This window comes from Camelus ferus, chromosome 9, assembly GCF_009834535.1.
Source record: "Camelus ferus isolate YT-003-E chromosome 9, BCGSAC_Cfer_1.0, whole genome shotgun sequence".
Classification (NCBI taxonomy): Eukaryota; Metazoa; Chordata; class Mammalia; order Artiodactyla; family Camelidae; genus Camelus; species Camelus ferus.
This window is the reverse complement of record NC_045704.1, coordinates 65434262-65452309: the sequence shown is the minus strand read 5'-3', so window position 1 is coordinate 65452309 and position 18048 is coordinate 65434262. Positions and strand designations below refer to the sequence as shown.

Below are 18048 nucleotides of genomic sequence, written 5' to 3'. Positions count from 1 at the left end.
AGTGAAATAAGTCAGAGAAAGATGAATAATACTGTATATTATCACTTGTATGTGGAATTTTAAAAATGAAACAAACAAGTGAATATACCAAAATAGAAGCAGACCTACAAATATAGTGGTTACCAGTGGGGAGAGGGAAGGGGGAGGGGCAATATCAGGGGAGGGGATTAAGAGGTATAAATTACTATGTTTAAAATTAAGCTGCAAGGATATACTGTACAGCACAGGGAGTATAGCCAATATTTTATAATAACTTTACATGGAGTATAATCTATAAAAACATTGGGTCACTGTGTTGTACATCTGAAATTAATATAATATTGTAAATCAACTGTACTTCAATTTTTTTAAAGTACAGTTACTCCAGGTGGAAGAAATACTGAATGGAAGAAAAAGTAATCATGTTACTTACTTAGCAGTACATAATTTTTTTCATGGTTATAATAATGTAAACTCTAAATTTTGATAAAACTAAAATTATGGTACAGATATGTTGGGGAATGGATGTGGGTAAATGAGAACCAAATTCTCATTTTCCAAAGTGAGATGACAATAGATGATGTCTGAAACTGAAAAGTTAGTTTGTGACAGATTCTGTCACAGAGAATTCATGTTATTTAGAGAAACAGCAGCAAATAAGAAATAGCTAGGAAGAGACTTGAAAGTGGTTGCTGGAGGAAGTGGGATTGAGCCAGGCAGGGGGCTGATGTTTGTTTTTCACTAAGACTTGCAGAACTATTTCGCTCTTTAAACCATGTTTGATGAAAATAAAAACTGAAAGGAATGAGTCTTTTTCTTAATTAGTTCTGTGCTTTTAAACTCAATTGATTTGTTTGGCGTGCAAAAATTTTGATGAAAATAGTAAAGATTATCATTTCTTTTAAAGACACAATGAGACCATTCTTTATGTTTCACTTACAATATCACTATAAAAATTAAGAAAAATAATTCTCATTGCTTTCAGTATTTTAATTAAACATTTTTATTATATGAATAATTAATATGTGTTTAATGTAAAAAGCATGAAGAATAGTTTAACATCAACAACCAATCCCAAAATCCAGAGCTGACCACTACCAATACGTTAGGCATTTATTTTTAGTTACATATTCATATGTAGTACATCAGTTAGGTGTATGTTTGACTGCACATAGGAGAACATCTAAATCAACAGCAGTTTAAAATACTGAGTTTAACATACAGAGTTCTCTTCCCTCAGGTAACAGCAGCCCTGAGTAGGGAGTCCAGGGTTGGTGTACATGAATTCATGAGGAATTCAGGGACCTGGGTTTCCACTGCCGTCGCTGGAGGATGGCCCTCATCTTCAGGTACAAAAAAAGGGGCTGACAGAGCACATCTGGGCTCCAGACAGCTTGACAGAGGAGAGGAGAGGAGGAAGGCCCACCCTCTTCAGAGAAATTTTCAAGAAGTACTGCTCAGCAGTTTTACTTACATCTCATTGGTCAGAACCTAGTCACATGGTTACAGCTGGCGACAAGAAGGGCAGGGAAGTGTAGGTTTCACTTCTGCCCAGCTGTGCAGTTCAGGGTTCTGTGGGGAAGGGGAAAGGAGAATAGAGTTTGGGGGAGGATAAAGCAGTAGCACCCGTCAGGATTGTCCAGAGAAGCAGAACCAATGTGATACATATATGATTTCATTTTAAGGAATTGGCCTACAGGATTATGGGGGCTGACAAGTCTGAAATTTGTAGGGCAGGCTGGAAATTCAGGCAGAATTTCTTTTTCAGGAAACCTGTTTGTGTTCTTAAGGCCTTAAACTAATTGAATGAGGCCCACATTATCAAGGATAATGTCTATTTAATGACTGTTACGTACACCTACAAAATACCTTCACAGCACACTTAGATTAGTGCTTGATTAAATACCTGGGTACCATAGCCTACCCAGATTGACACACAAGACTGTCACAGCAGTCTTTATCATAAATAGATTATACTATGTATGTGTATACATTAATATCTAACGCCTTCATTTCATTGTGAGCATTCCCCAAGTCATCAAATAGTCTTACCAAACCTGATACTGAGTATGAGTGGCTTACTGTGCTAACATACCAAGGTAACTTATTTATCTATTCTTATGTTTCATGACATTAAAATACTATGCATATGTATGTGTATATATTTTAACTATTTCTGATTATTCGTTAAATTTCTGAAGGTAAGATTACTGATTCAACAGTTGTGAAGATTTTTAAGGCCCTTGTTCCTGTTCCAACGTGCTTTCTGGAATGTTTGCACCAGTTTACACTTACACAACGTACATGAATGAAGTGCCAATCTCACTGCACTCTAGACATTAGGTTTCATAATTTTATCTTTACAGTTAAGTAGATGAACATATTTTGCTTTGCTCCTCTTTATTAACTAGCATATAAAACATTATGTCATTCACTGTATTTTTATTGATCATTTCTAATTCTTCTTTTGTTAATTTTGTTTTTTACTTTTTGCCTAATTTTCTATTGGGCTGCTAGTATTCTTCTGATGAGTACATGAGTTATATATTAAGAATATAAATCTTTGTCATATCTCTTGTAAATGATCCCTAATTTGCTCTCCTACTTTTTTCTTATTGTAAAGTTTTTAGGATATAACTTACTTAAAGAAACTATATGTACTTCAGCTTTTCACTTAGGGTAAACGTTCAATCAAAATTAATAAAGATATGTTATTGGTGACTAAAATAAAGGGAACTGAAACATGAAAGTGAGATTATTTTCATACACAGATGAAGCATAATGCCCACGGATGAGTCAGGTAACCAGTCACATCTTTCCAAAAACAGTGCTTGGGAAAACTCAATTTATTTTCCCCTAAGAATTCCTACATATGTAATATTTTTCTTCATTTGGCACTAGTATTACTAACTTTAGAATCTACTGACTGAACTGTTGTTTCTAAGATGTCAAATTATGTTCAAGTAAATTTTAAAGATGATCTGTAATTTTTAGAAAAAATTTACGGGAGAATGAATTAAACAATGATCTTATGGTTTATTTCCTGCTTCTAAAGAAATTTGAAAATTAAAAAGCAGCGAGTAGGGGTGTTAAATCTGTGATGGCAGCAAATAGCTGCTTGACCCAGACATGCTGTCAGTAAATCTGTGGTAACACAAACTGGCGCAGGCATTTGTGCTGTGCATGACAGCCCCAGATGTTTTCATTTCCTCAGTAGTTTTTAGACTTTCTTACCTCGTTGAGTATGAAAGTACAATTACCCCACACACTGTTCTTGGATTGATTTTAATGTCATCTGCCCAGAATTTTAGCTTGATTTTCAAAATTAAAAGTGAAATTGAATTCTAAGCAAGTTATGTGATTTGACCAATAATTTACACTTGTATAGTATGATAATACTTGGAATAGTTCTTCCAGTTTAATGTATTTCAGTTGGTTAGTTGAGTCTAATTACCTCCAATAATTTTTTATGTTGGCAAAATGTCTAATTAGTTTTCATTCATAATTCCTAAGTAATTCAAATGTTTAGTGGATATTTACTTATTTACTTAGGATAGTTTCACTTACCAAATTTATTATTGCTTATTAAATCTATTCATATTTTCAAAAACTTTCTTTTATAGTTCTTTTTCTGATGCTTCTTTGAGTCTGATTAAACATCTTTTCATTGTTTACCAGCCATTTGCATTTTAACTTTTGTTAAAAGAAAACAAAATTTCCCCCAGTTCATCTTTTGCCTCTTCATTCTGTTTATGTTTGGGGCATATATTAGTTCTAAATTTTAAATAACCAAATTACCAATCTTATATTTTATGTTTTATGTTTTGGAGTTCCATGTGTTTTTTCTGGGTTTCATGTGCTTTTCTTACTGCGGGAATATATTAAAGAATCACAATGTTATCTTTTTTCTTTTTATTGAAGTATAGTTGATGTACAGTATTATGTGTTACAGGCATACAATATAGTGATTCACAGTTTTTAAAGATTGTATACCATTTATATTATAAAATAATGGCCATATTCCCTGTGTTGTGCAATATAGCCTTGTAGCTTATTTTATACCTAATATTTTGTGTCTTTTAATCCCCTACCCCATATTGCCCCTCTCCCTTCCCTCTCCCCACTGGTAACCACTAGTTTGTTCTCTATATTTGTGGGTCTGCTTCTTTTTTGTTATGTTTACTACTTTGTTGTATTTTTTAGATTCCACATATAAGTGATATCGTACAGTATTTGTCTTTCTCTGTCTGACTTATTTCACTTAGCATAATACTCTCCAAGTCCATCCATGTTGTTGCAAATGACAAAATTTCATTCTTTTTTATGGCTGAGTACTATTACAATGTATATATTATACCACATCTTCTTTAAAAATTTTTTTAATTGAAGTATAGTTGATTTACAATGTATTAGTTTCTGGTGTACAGCATACAGTTTTTTATATATATACACACACACATATGTATACATATACATACTCTTTTTCATTACAGGTTACTACAAGCCATTGAATATAGTTCCCTGTGCTCTACTGTAGGCCTTTGTTGTTTATCTATTCTGTACATAGTTTGTGTCAGACAATCCCAAACTCCCAATTTATCCCTCCCTCCCCCCTCCCACCTGTTTGTTTTCTGTGTCTTTGAGTCTCTTTCTGTTTTATAAAGAAGTTCGTTTGTGTCATTTTTTTAGATTCCACATATAAGTGATATCATGTAATACTCTGACTGACTTCACTTAGTATGATAATCTCTGGGTCCATTCATGTTGCTGTAAATGGCATTATTTCATTCCTTTTTGTGGCTGAGTAGTGTTCCATTGTGTCTGTGTGTGTGTATATATAATATTGTATACACACACACACAAACACACAAAAACCGTTTTTTCTCTATCCATTGGTTGATGAACATTTAGGTTGCTTCCATGTCTTGTTTGTTGTAAAAAGTGCTATGAACATTGGGGTACATGTGTCTTTTTGAATTAGAGTTTTCTACAGATATATATGCCCAGGAGTTGGATTAATGGATCATATGGTAACTCTATTTTTAGTTTTTTAAGGACCCTCCATATTATTCTTAATAGTGGCTACCCCAAATTATTCACATTCCCACCAACAGTGTAGAAGGGTTTCTTTTTCTCCACACCTTCTCTAGCATTTATTATTTGTAGACTTTTTGATGTTGGCCATTCTGACCAGTGTGAGATAATTAGAGATGTTGAGCATCTTTTCATGTGCCTGTTGTCCCTCTGTAGGTCTTCTTTGGAGAAATGTCTTTTAGATCTTCTGCCCATTTTTTGATTGGGTCATTTTGTTTTTGGTTTTTTTTTTTTTTTTGATATTGAACTGTGTGAGCTGCTTGTATGTTTTGGAAATTAATCCCTTGGTGGTCGCATCATTTGCAAATATTTTCTCCCATTCCATTCATTGTCTTTTCACTTTGTTTATGGCTCCCTTTGCTGTAGACAAGCTTTTAAGTTGAATTAGGTCCCATTTGTTTATTTTTGTTTTTATTTCCATTACTCTAGGAGACAGGCCCAAAAAAATATTGCTGGGATTTATGTCAGAATGCTCTGCCTATGTTTTCCTCTAGGAGTTTCATAGTATCCAGTCCTATATGTAGGTCTTTAATCCATTTTGAGTTTATATACCACATCTTTATCCATTCATTTGTTGATGGACACTTAGGTTGCTTCTGTACTTTGGCAATTGTAAATCATCACACGCATTTTCGTACAGTACTCTTTGGCTTTGTTGCTTAGAGTTAATTTTTGGTATCTATGGAGATACTATTTTCCTATATTTGACCTATTAATATGAATTTACTATATGAATAGGTTTCCCAACCTTAAATTGCCTTGTATTCCTCAAATAAATTGCCACATGTTGTTTTAATATATTTCTGGATCTTTAAGGAATTTTGCATTGATTATTATAAGTGATTTTTTTTCCACAATTTTCTCTTCTATGCTGTCTTTACTTAGATTTTGGTGATCATATTATGATGGCTTCTTAAATTGCATCGAGAAGATTTCTTTTCTCTAATACTCCAAAATGATAAGATATTGAATGCTTTCTCAGTTTCTTCAAAGGTTAATAATCTGCAGATTTTCTGTCTCTTTTTGAGCCTATTTTGGTAATTTATGTTTCACTAGAAGTCACTAATTTCATCCAGGTTTTCTACTGTATTTGTATGTAGTTGTGCAATATACTATAATTTCTGTTGCTTTTTCCTGTGTAATATTGTGTGTTTATGCTTTTCTCTCCATTAAGCTAGTGCATAAGTTCTTTTGTTTTTAAGAATAAGCCCTTAGATTTATCAATTACACTCTTTTTATAATTTCTAATTAAGTTCCATTATTGCCTGTATTCATTCCTTTCTTCTACTCTTTTAATTGAATTTAATGTTATTTTTATAGCTTCTTGAGTTTGTGTTCTCTGTAATTCCTCCCAATCAGAAAACTGTGGTTAAGTATTCTACTTACTTTATTATAAATTATGCATGTTTTGAGAGTTGTATGGATCGAAGTAAAAGGACGGTTTTGTAAGAGTATTAGACATCCTCTTCCCTAAGTATGTAATTGTTTAAATGCAGGTATATTTCTATTTTAATTTTTTATCTAGCTCTCCTGTCAGACTAAAATTGAGCACAAATTGAATTAAAAGAGGTAAATTTCAGAACATTTTATATGAAAACCCTTTTAGGGGAAAATACTGTATTTTTTGCTGTGAAGGTACTTTTCCTAACATCTTCCTGATTTGGAAATTCATTATTTAATTCATTAGTATAATGTTATTATAAAATACAGAATCAGAATAGAACTGAACTTCTCAGATTAGAATTACAATTCTTGTGCTAATATTGGCTATATTTGGAAGTAATTAAAAAACCACTGTATGGAAGATGAATCATGAACACTCAAAGTAACTGGTGTAGTATTAACATGATAGAAATGGACACTTCTCACATCTAACTAAGCTGGACTCAAAGTAGTCTTGATATGAGAATTTATAGTATAACTAATACAGATGTCACTGGGAAAAGGTATGTAGATAATTCCAACCCCAAAATAGCTCCTGCAATAAATAATGAAACTAAGATAAATTAAGTTCCCACCTTCCCCCCAGAAAACTAGCAGGAGTTGGAGTGGAGTGGAAAGATAGTAGTCTGTTGTGTTTCTGAATTCTGAAAGACATTTATACCTTGGTTGTCTCACCTGCATCTCAAATGTGACATGTCCAGATTGAAAAGTATCCTTTTTCCAACCACAGACCATCAGGCTTCCAGTTCTTACCTGTTAGAATTCTGGGGTATGGAGAGGGATCGCCTTTATCCCTTATTTCAAGTCTTCACACTCAGTTGGTAACCACATCTTGTTCGTTCTGCCTCCTAATCATCTCTCAGATCCATCCTCTTATATTTATCTTCACGGTTATCTCCTTAGTTTGGGCCTCTTTCTTTTCCCCTTAAATAATCCAATGACCCCCTTACAGGTCCTCCTTCCTCCAGTCTCTTCTCTTTCTATTTTTCCATACTATATGGCTATAGTAATCTTAATAAAATGGCCCTATAATGTGTTTGCCTTTGATTTAATATATTTAAAGTATTCAGTATGTTTGCCTGAATGGCTTTCCCACAGTCCTTGGCATGGCTTACAGAGTTCATGTTTTGGCTTGCCTGTACTTGTCCAGCTTTATCCAGTAAAATCCAATGGACTAGTCTCGGTGTGCACCTTAATTGACATTTCAAACAGCATTTGGGACTGTTAACTGCTACTACTTACCTAAAAACAAACAAATGTATTTATTTTTCTGTGCCTTGTAGAAAACATGGAAAATATGTGAGTAAAAGATAAAAATAATAATCACCACTTACCATAACCACCATTAACACTTATTCCCCTCAAGTCTCTTTTTTCATGTACTTATATAAGTATAGAATGTTTTATTTATAAATATTTTTCTTATAACTACCTTCTCTTGACATTAAACAGGTTTTTTGAAAACAATTTTAATCATTGTGTGATGTATTACATAGATTTACCACAATTTATTTAGCCTTTCTCCTACTGTTGACATTTAGCTAGTTTTCAGTTATATATCTAGCTCTCTGATAAACATTTTTGTGGACAAATCTTTGTCTTAGATTCTTCTTTTAATTTTAACATTTTTTATTGATTTATAATAATTTTACAATGTGTCAAATTCCAGTGTAGAGCTCAATTTTTCAATTATACATGAACATATATATATATATTCATTGTCACATTTTCTCCTCTGTGAGCTATCATAAGATCTTGTATATATTTTCCTGTGCTATACAGTATAATCTTGTTTATCTATTCTACATTTTGAAATCCCAGTCTATCCCTTCCCACCCCCTGCCCCCTTGGCAACCACAAGTTTGTATTCTATGTCTATGAGTCTGTTTGTTTTGTATTTATGTTTTGTTTGTTTTGCTTGTTTGTTTGTGTTTTTGTTTAGATTCCACATATGAGCGATCTCATACAGTATTTTTCTTTCACTTTCTGGCTTACTTCACTTAGAATGACGTTCTCCAGGAGCATCCATGTGGCTGCAAATGGCATTATGTTGTTGGTTTTTATGGCTGAATAGTATTCCATTGTATAAATATACCACATCTTCTTTATCCAATCATCCATTGATGGACATTTAGGCTGTTTCCATGTCTTGGCTGTTGTAAATAGTGCTGCTATGAACATTGGGGTGCAGGTGTCTTTTTGAAGTAGGGTCCCTTCTGGATATATGCCCAGGAGCGGGATTCCTGGGTCATATGGTAAGTCTATTCCTAGTCTTTGGAGGACTCTCCATACTGTTTTCCACAGTGGCTGCACCAAACTGCATTCCTACCAGCAGTGTAGGAGGGTTCCCTTTTCTCCACAGCCTCTCCAGCATTTGTCATTTGTGGATTTTTGAATGATGGCCATTCTGACTGGTGTGAGGTGATACTTCATTGTAGTTTTGATTTGCATTTCTCTGGTAATTAGTGATATAGAGCATTTTATCATGTGTCTATTGATCATTTGTATGTCTTCCTTGGAGAATTGCTTGTTTAGGTCTTTTGACCATTTTTGGATTGGGTTGTTTGTTTTTTTCTTATTAAGTCGTATGAGCTGCTTGTATGTTCTGGAGATCAAGCCTTTGTCAGTTTCATTTACAAAAATTTTCTCCCATTCCGTTGGTTGTCTTTTTGTTTTACTTATGGTTTCCTTTGCTGTGCAGAAGCTTGTAAGTATCATTAGGTCTCTTCTTATTTCTTTAATGGTAGATCCCAAGAGGGGAAAGGACTAGGTTAAGGATATGAAATCATAAACATTCTTGTTGTAGACTGCCTCATTGCTTCCTGGAAAGGTAACTTACACTCCTGCAGCAACATATGAGGATCCCAAACTTATCATTCTCTTGCTAACATTGAATTTTTTACAAACCTTTTAAAATCCTTGCCAATTTGATAGGTTAAAGTAGAATCTCAGCCTTGATGTTGTCCTTCTCTGATTAGTGGTGATTATACGTTCCACCACTCTCTCCTCTTATCTTTGGTCTCCTGGTTCTCTTACTTCTGACTATTCTTTTTCAGTCTTCTTTCCCAGGATTTTCTTCTTCTGACTATTTCACAGTATTTTGTCCTCAACCTCTTGAATGTCCCACAGGCATCTCAAACTCAGTATGTCCTAAATTAAACTCATCCTCACTTCTGAGCTTGCTTCAGTTTTTGGTTAATGACATCAGCAACCACCCAGGCACCATACTCATCCTTGAAAGTGAGCATCAGATGTTATCTGGTTACTCCAACAGATGGTATAAAAGGGCTTTAGACTGTCCCCATCATCTTCATCAGTACTCCACAAACTCAAGTCAAAATAAAATTAAGGCTTTTTTTAGAATGGATTGGAGTTTTTGAGTCTTCGGTTAAACTATGTATAAAAGCATCTTTTAAGAACATTTCTAATTTTATTGACCTATAACATACAATCTAAGGAAAAGTAAAGTACTTTCTATACAAGTATATCTTCAAGTTGAGTCCCCTGGCCTTCACTTCCAAACTAGACGCAGCCACTAAGCCCCTTCTTTATAGAAGTTCTGAAGCAGGCACTGAATGTAACTTGCTCTAAGAAGCTGTCTCTAGTTGTCTATCCTGGATGAGCTTTTCATAGCTTTTCCCTCTGAGCTCTTACAACTTTGACCATATACAGTTATTAACGTACCAAATAATAGTATAGTGTGTTATTTCTCTTTAAGTTTCTTCCACCAGGGTGGCTAATGCAGAGTAAGGATGCTACATCAATCTCCTCTGGTGTAAAATAAAGGTAAGACATAGTTCATAGAACTGTTGTGAGAATTCAATTTGTTAATGCATATTTAAAGCACTTAGCACAGTGTCTAACATTTAATAAGTGCTAAATAAATGTTAGCAATTACTTTTCAATACATGTTTATTGAATGATAAAGAACTAGCCAAGAGTCCACAGCAAACAGACTGGTAGGTGTACTGTTCACAAAAAGCCGTGATAAGAAAACACAGGTCCTGAAATTACCTAAGAGATCATACTTACACACAATGCCTTCCCTATTATCTATTTGCAGATGTGACATGAAGTTGAATACCTTTTTTTTTTACTTTTGCATATTTTTATTTTAACTTTTGTTTTTTTAAAACTTTTTATTGGAGTGTAGTTGATTTACAATGTTAGTTTCCAGTGTACAGCAAAGTGATTCAGTTATATATATACATATATATATTTTTTTCTTCTCAGTTTTTTTCTACTGCATGCTATTATAGGAGATTGAGTATAGTTCCCTGTGCTACACAGTAGGTCCTCTTTGTTTATCTAGTTTATATATAGTAATAACACTTGAAATAATTGCATATTTAGAGAAAAAGAAAACAATGTCTTGGGAATCTGCTATTCATGACTGTCTGACGTTACTTCTTTATACTACAAACTATGAATGAATCTGTTCTCAGTTTTTATGATAAAAATCAAATGAAGTGTGTAACGTGGTAGGAATGGCATCACACTGAAATTAAGGAACACTGATTACTGTGGGATTTGGGGCAGGTTTTAAATTCCTCAGGGCTTCGGATCCTCCCTGGGGATCTGAAGGAATTAGACTAACCTCTAAATTCCCATCCAGCTTTAAGATACAGATTCTTAGAATACTGGTTTTTAACCTTTTTCTTATTTGGTTTCCTCCCTCACTAGAAAACTGAACTCTTTTTGGGCGGGGGCAGGAATCAGACCTTTTTTATTTTCACACCTCAGTGCCTAGAATGAATGTTTCTTGACTGAATGAACGAGTGGCCCCTGCAGAGTGTCTAGTTAAAAAGACATAATGAGATTTGCAGATACTACTATATATAAAATAGCTAAACAAGTTCATACTGTACAGCACAGGGAACTATATTCAATATCTTAACTTACAGTGAAAAAGAATATGAAAACGAATATATGTATGTTCCTATACGACTGAATCACTGTGCTGTACACCAGAAACAGACACAACATTGTAAACTGACTATACTTCAATAAAAAACATACAAACAAAAAAAGGCATAGCAAATTTATGGTATAACAGGTTAGAAGCTAATGTTAACATAGTTACATTACTATGTAAGAATAGCAAACAATTGTCCACTAATATAATCGTTGATAGTATAGTTAGATTCTGTTGTTGATCATTTGTTGAAAACTTTATTAATTTAGAAAAGGAATTCTAAACCAAAAGGTTTCCTTACTTCTGATGTATTTTAGAGAAATTATGAATTACTTACAAAGCTTTGAGAGACACCAGTTCTACTAAATCCCACCTAAGGCAGCGTCCACCTTTAGTAGGCATCCAAGTGTTCACTTCCCAGTAGCAGTCTGTAAAAAACGTTTATCTTTGCCTTTCTACCAGGATTACAGACTGAAAGATAATCTACCAGGGAAATAAGGAACTAGAGCATATAGACAAATGGAAAAAGCAAACCTATGTGTGTGTGCACACGCACGCACATAATTTAACTCAATAACTGAACTGGCCCGTGTACCCATTTTCAAGTTAATATTTAGTGCATGCTTATTGCAGGTGCAGTTCCAAAATATCTCTAGCATGAGATGGAAAGTGACTGAGTGATTAGCTAACTACAGAGGAGTTTATGTAACTCAAATGAGCGTTTTCCCACTTCTTTTGAACAAGAGCAGATGCCTCTCTCCAGGTACATCCCCAAAGGTTACTGGAGACTCCATTTCTCCTGCTTCAGTAAAGCTGTCAGTGCAATCTGAGATGCATTTACGTGACACTTTCCTGGACCTTAAGATTTTTTTCTAATATTAAGCTATCAGCCTCAACCATACAAACCTGAGTTTGAATGTTACTCCCAGATTAACTCTACGTAAATAAATTGACACAAGCACAGGAAGTTTTATTGTTAAATTACTGTTACCATATGCAGAGCAAAAAGTAAAGAGACTGTTTTACTTGTGCATTCACATTTTAAATTTTTGACTGGTAAACAAGTTAAACAGATGATCAGTTAGGAAGGAAAAACTGAAGCAAAAGTTTCCTTACAAGTCTTCTAATTTCTCTAATGATTATAGAAAACATGCTCAAAATTTTTAGAAAAACACTTTTTTTTCTACATTTAATATCATATTAATAAACTATGTTTACTTCAATAAATTGGAAAGACTCCCTCAATATTAAGGATAGTCTATCTCTGGCTAATGTAATTATCATTTGAATATAAGCATCAAAAAATAAAGGCGTGGTAGAGTTTAACATTTTCCAAAGTGTTAATATGCTTAATGCTGAGTTTCCAGTTCCAGAATTGTCCATTCCCCTCGGGGGGAGCACTCTTCAGAGGAAAAACTAGCCATGGTGGCGCTTGCTGAGGACTCATCGAATGGAGACGTTAATTCGCTCCATCTGTTCAAAGTGTCAACATACGCTTTACCCTGAGGTTTTGAGCTGTCTCGTGATAAAAGTAGTGTCTGACTGATTAGATACTGTGCTAAATTTAAGTCTTCAGGAACAGAATTTATAATATTTAAGTTTGAATCTTGTTCAGAGAGCAGTTGCTTTAATAGTGTCCAATCTTGCTTTGCAAAGTGTTGCTCATCTTCAAAATCCACGTCTGTAATGTGTGTTTCTGATTCCATTTTCTGCTCAAATGCTTCTGTTACATCCATCTCATATATTGGAGACAGGGTTTTTGAAGGCCGATGGTCATACATGTAGATTTGTGCCAGTGTGTCACAATCATCTACGTCTCCTGAAATAATTCATAATACTACACAATGTAAAAATTGCACATGTTGGTACCCCTCAGAGTTTTGTAGAACACAATATAACAGATATAGTCCAAAAAAACACAGAATGGGGAAAATAACATTTATACAAAATTGATAAGATTTTTGAGGCATTTCTTTTTTTATATTTAAAAAAACTCAAAGGTAATGTTTAGCAGCAAAGTCAACATAGGCAACTAACAGTAATTCTCCATAATTTTCTTTGAAAATTTGTGATACAGAAAACAAATTATTTAAACATAAACAGAATGCACACATATATCTAATAAACTACCACAGAAACTTAAAGAGAAAAAAGACATGGTTATTCAATGGTGACTTTTAAGGTAAGTTGGCTTCAAAAGGGGAATAAATACCTTTTCTCTAAAGGCTTACGTGTACATTGCACATGCAAAGGAGGATGCAAACAAGGACAAACAAACAAGTACAGCTTTAAAGAGCTCCCTACTCTTGTGATTTTGCTGAAAAGGGACTTACTGATCAGTATTCTTCTTAGTTCTAATATACAATAGCTACTCAGTCAGCCACTATTGCATATTTTAAATGTGGGTCATTAATTCAAATTACTATCATAAAGACAAACAAACAAAACAATTAGACAGGAACCCATCTGTACATATGAAATAAGCCTGGGCTTTTTTCATATATTATCATTGCTTCTAAATATAATCTCTTTTAGGAAATTTATCTTTTTACTTGAAAATTTTAGAATAGAATTATAGTGATCCTGAAAGTCTTAATCTCTGTACAGTGTATATAAATCGTAATAATTGATCTAGCTAAAATAGTTCAGTGCTTTTAGTTACCTATTGCACAGCCCTCTTAGATATATATTGGCATAGTCCATCAGTCATGTGCAGTGTATAATAAAATTTCTAATAGCCAAGAATTCTTATGTTAAATCAGACATAAATAACTAAATAATAGCAATCTAAGTTTTTCTCTTTATTCTTTCATGTTAAAATATCTTAGTAGGCTAGCTCTAACAGACAACCAAAATTTTTACTATATATTAAGTTTCTACTAAGTGAGCAATAAAGAGTAGCTATCTAATTTTCATTTTGTTAAGAAATTTCAGTTTTCATTTAAAATTTGAATCCGTTGCTTAAGTAATTATTCTATCTAACTAAAATACACCATTCAGGGCCACATACCACTGTAAAATTCTATAAATTCATTTTCTTACGGATTTCGCATTTCTATTTCTGTACATTACCTGCAGATAAAGCGACATTAGCTTTTTCGGTAGCTGCAGAATGGCTCTCTTTCACTTGACCTTCCTGAGGCAGAACTTGACTCCGACAGGAGTCTAAATGTTTTGTAGAGTTGTTCTTTGGTATGTCAGAATTGGGTTCTCTTTGATGAAGTTCCAGATGACGTGGTCTTTCTTGAGATTTTACGTCACTCTCTGAAAGTCTGCTGCATGGCTGAAAGTCATTATCCACATGGCTACCACTGTTTACTTTTTTATATTTTGGAGGAAGCCGTCTGCCTCCTTTGGACAGGACATTTGTTGTGCTCTTTTTCTCTGTGGCTGAAGCACTCTGCATATCTTTTCTTGAAGAGTCAGTGCTACTAAGACCCACGGGAGAGCTTTTGCTTTTATATACACTATTGCTTGTATCTTGTGAACATTCTAAGATACTACCTTCACTTGCTTGTGAGAGCCTGGAATAGCAGGTCCTTCCGTGATGTTCATGAGAATCGCTCTCAAAAACATCGGAAGGTGACAGGCACTCCGCAGAAGGCCGGCGGGGAGCAGGGGCCTCCCCTTCGTCAGATCCCAGTTCTTCACATTCGTCCACGGAAAGTAAAACTGACCTTTTAAAGGTTTTAGTTGCACGAAACTCGTGCCTGTCATTTTCAGTTGCAGTCTTCAAAAGCTAAATTAATTATTCCCTGAAACTGCTGAGGCACTGGGTTAGATGTACAGACAAGTTTCTGCAACATTTTCAGCTTCAGACCTTTCGTCTTCTGTTTCATCTGCTGAGGAAGAAACCTGATCTGCCTCCTGAACAAACTGGACGCTGCCTCGTGGAATGGTTTCTTTGACCCTAGGATGAACTACTGTAGATCGAGACCAAATTTCCGGCTTTTTCCTAGGAATCTCATCCTCGCTTGTCGAATTAACTTGGAAAAGATCATTACTACTTTGCTTTTTCATTTTCACTTCAATTCTTAAGTTACTATCATATATTTTTAATTCTTCAGGAGTACTAGTGTCACTGCTACTTCTTCCCAGGAAGTCGTGGCACAGCACCGTGCCACATTTAGAAATACCTCTGTCATTTGACCCGTCATCATCCTGAGACCCTCCTGCATCATAGTCTTCAGATCTGGGCTTTATGTCATCAGAGGATGTTGTAGCACTGCCAGTGTCAGATTCAGGACTCTCCCTCTGATGCAGAACACTGGCACTCAAATTCCAGTGACTCATGAATGGAGCTTCTGGAGTTCCATGGTTCTCTGGAGTTCCCAGTGTTTCCATATCTTTCGGAGAATTTTTCCCTGGTATTTGTCCCAAAAAACACCTGGAGGAAGTACTTGAGTCCACAGTAGCATGTTTGCCTTCAGTCATGTCAGAGTCATCAGACAGCTGACTAGGAGTTGTCTGTTCTTCTGCATGAATTTCAGATTTTCTGTCATCTTGATCAGAATTTAAGGTACCATTTGTCTTTTCGGGAACACAAGGTAAAATACTTTCCCCACATTTAATGTTCAGTTTTTTGTCTGTATCTTTTCTCCCTACTTGTTTCTCCCTATCTGATACTGAATGAATTTGCTCTACATTTGTTGAGTCTAAGTCATAAACTGGATTAGAGTTCAAAGAGTTTTCATCTGGTTTTGAAATCATGGATTTTAGGGCAGTGGTGCTATGTAATTTTGGATCTACAGTATCACTCTCATCAGAATGACAGTGCATTTTAGCTGTGTTGCAATGATCTGTTTCTTTGTGACCAGAAAAATTTGTTTCACATTTATCTGAAGGAATCTGTTTTGATTCCAGTTCATGTTTCATTGATTTATCCTGATTTGAAATATTTTGGCGTTCTAACACCAACTTCTCTTTTTCTTGCTTGTTTAGCGGCTTTTGTGGGTCAGGTCTGCATGACGGAAACGCTTCTGTGCCACTGATGTCGGCTGCGGGATTCATTGCAGGTTCGTGAGGCTCCTGTTCTGGAACAGTGCCTGTGCTGTTGTCACCACACACATCACGAGGCACACTTCTGTGGACAACAGATGGTTCACTTTTTGAAGGTTTTTGAGAAGAAGGCTGAGTCTTCAATATAACCTGTCCAGGGAGTGTTTTCTGTTTTGAATCTTTATTATTCGAAGTTTCACCTTTCTTAGATTGATTTAGGTTTTTAGGCATTGCTACTATTTTTGCATTCATTTTAGGCACAGCTGTTTGTCCTTGCTTGACAATTTTTCTCTTAGGTGTTTGTTTATCTGTAGTTGTACTGTGGTCCAATTTTGTCACATTTTCATCAGATTGCCTTGAAGAGACCGAAGATTTTAATGAATGTGGTGATCCTCCTTGGGATCCTAAGAAAAGAAAATTCAAAGATACAATATACCTTCCTAGTTTGTGAGTAAAGTTGAGTATTTGTTTTTAAATTCCTTTAGAAGAAATAAAATAGATAAAACAATGAAATGGTAACATATCTATGATCAAATGGACAATTACAAATCAGGAGTCAGTGACATGATAAAATAAAAAAAATACATTTTTATTACAAACATAGAGGAACTATTCCAAAGTCTTAGTAATAGTATTAAAATACGATGTGTCTTCCTCAAGCAAAGAGCTTTGACCTTATGCCAGAACTGGATTTGCATAAATACATGGGGGTGGAAAAATCTGATTTTCTTATACCAGAGAAGAAGTAAGGGTCCTTCCCTTTGAAGTTTGGGGGGTGTGGGGGGTGGAATAGTCTGTGTGCCACACAGCTGAAAAGGAGATTAAAGAGAAACTTAAAAATGTTGAAATTATTATAATTTTTTTCCTCAAACAGTAACAAAACTATTTCTCATAACCAGATCATTATTATTGTAGCTCATTAGGGTTAACCACTTAGATATGCAGTCAAAACTAACTGGAAAGAAAGAGGATTAATTTTGAGAATCCATTTGTTTATAATGGTTAAATTGCTAGAGATGATATTTTGAGCGTTTAAATCTGTCAATTACCAAGTCTTTTTAAATGTTTAACTTTTTAGCTGTTACTAAAACATGAATAATTTTTCTCTGGCTTATTTTAAAATTTACTTTCAGTATTGATTCATTATCTAACTCAAAATTGTTTTTAGGATTTTACAAGCTTCTCTTACCTATGTGAACGCTTAATATATAAAATACATTGCTTTTTGAAGTCAGTTATTATGTTAGCAAATTGTGCAGTCTGATCAGCACGCTCTTCTTTCTCAGAGCCTGGAAACACAAGAGGCGCTGCGTGGAGTCCCGAGAGAACTCTTCCTCCCTGCACTTCACAGCTCTCAAGACTATACCACTACTTGTTAAAGAGCTCTTCTGTGCTGGTTTGCAGATGGAATTCTTAGTTATCAGTGAAACTTGGAAGAAACACAGGCATAATATCTAAAAAGGCCAGAAACGCAGATAACCTAGTGGCTCCCTTAATTATTTTTTCACAGAAGATAATAAAAACTAAACTCACACCCCGAAATACCAAAATGCTTGTCTGAAAAGTGAAAGAATAAAATCTCATCTCTATAGTATGAAATGAATGTAAAATGTGTGAAA

General features: G+C 34.6%; 1 protein-coding gene and 1 long non-coding RNA gene across 2 annotated transcripts in view; one reads left to right on the top strand and one right to left on the bottom strand.

The window, feature by feature from the left end:
* Positions 1-1010: 1010 nt before the first annotated feature.
* Positions 1011-17841, top strand: LOC116665882. The gene is made up of 4 exons (XR_004322652.1): positions 1011-1328; positions 16373-16446; positions 16780-16885; positions 17716-17841. It is a non-coding gene; the product is annotated as an uncharacterized LOC116665882 (long non-coding RNA).
* Positions 12377-18048, bottom strand: part of BTBD8 (BTB domain containing 8) — a 72706-nt gene continuing 67034 nt past the window's right edge. Inside the window, 4 exon segments of the mRNA XM_032487081.1 lie at positions 12377-13250; positions 14504-15158; positions 15160-15222; positions 15224-16833. Coding sequence (XP_032342972.1) covers positions 12781-13250; positions 14504-15158; positions 15160-15222; positions 15224-16833 — 2798 coding nt within the window. The 3' untranslated portion in view covers positions 12377-12780.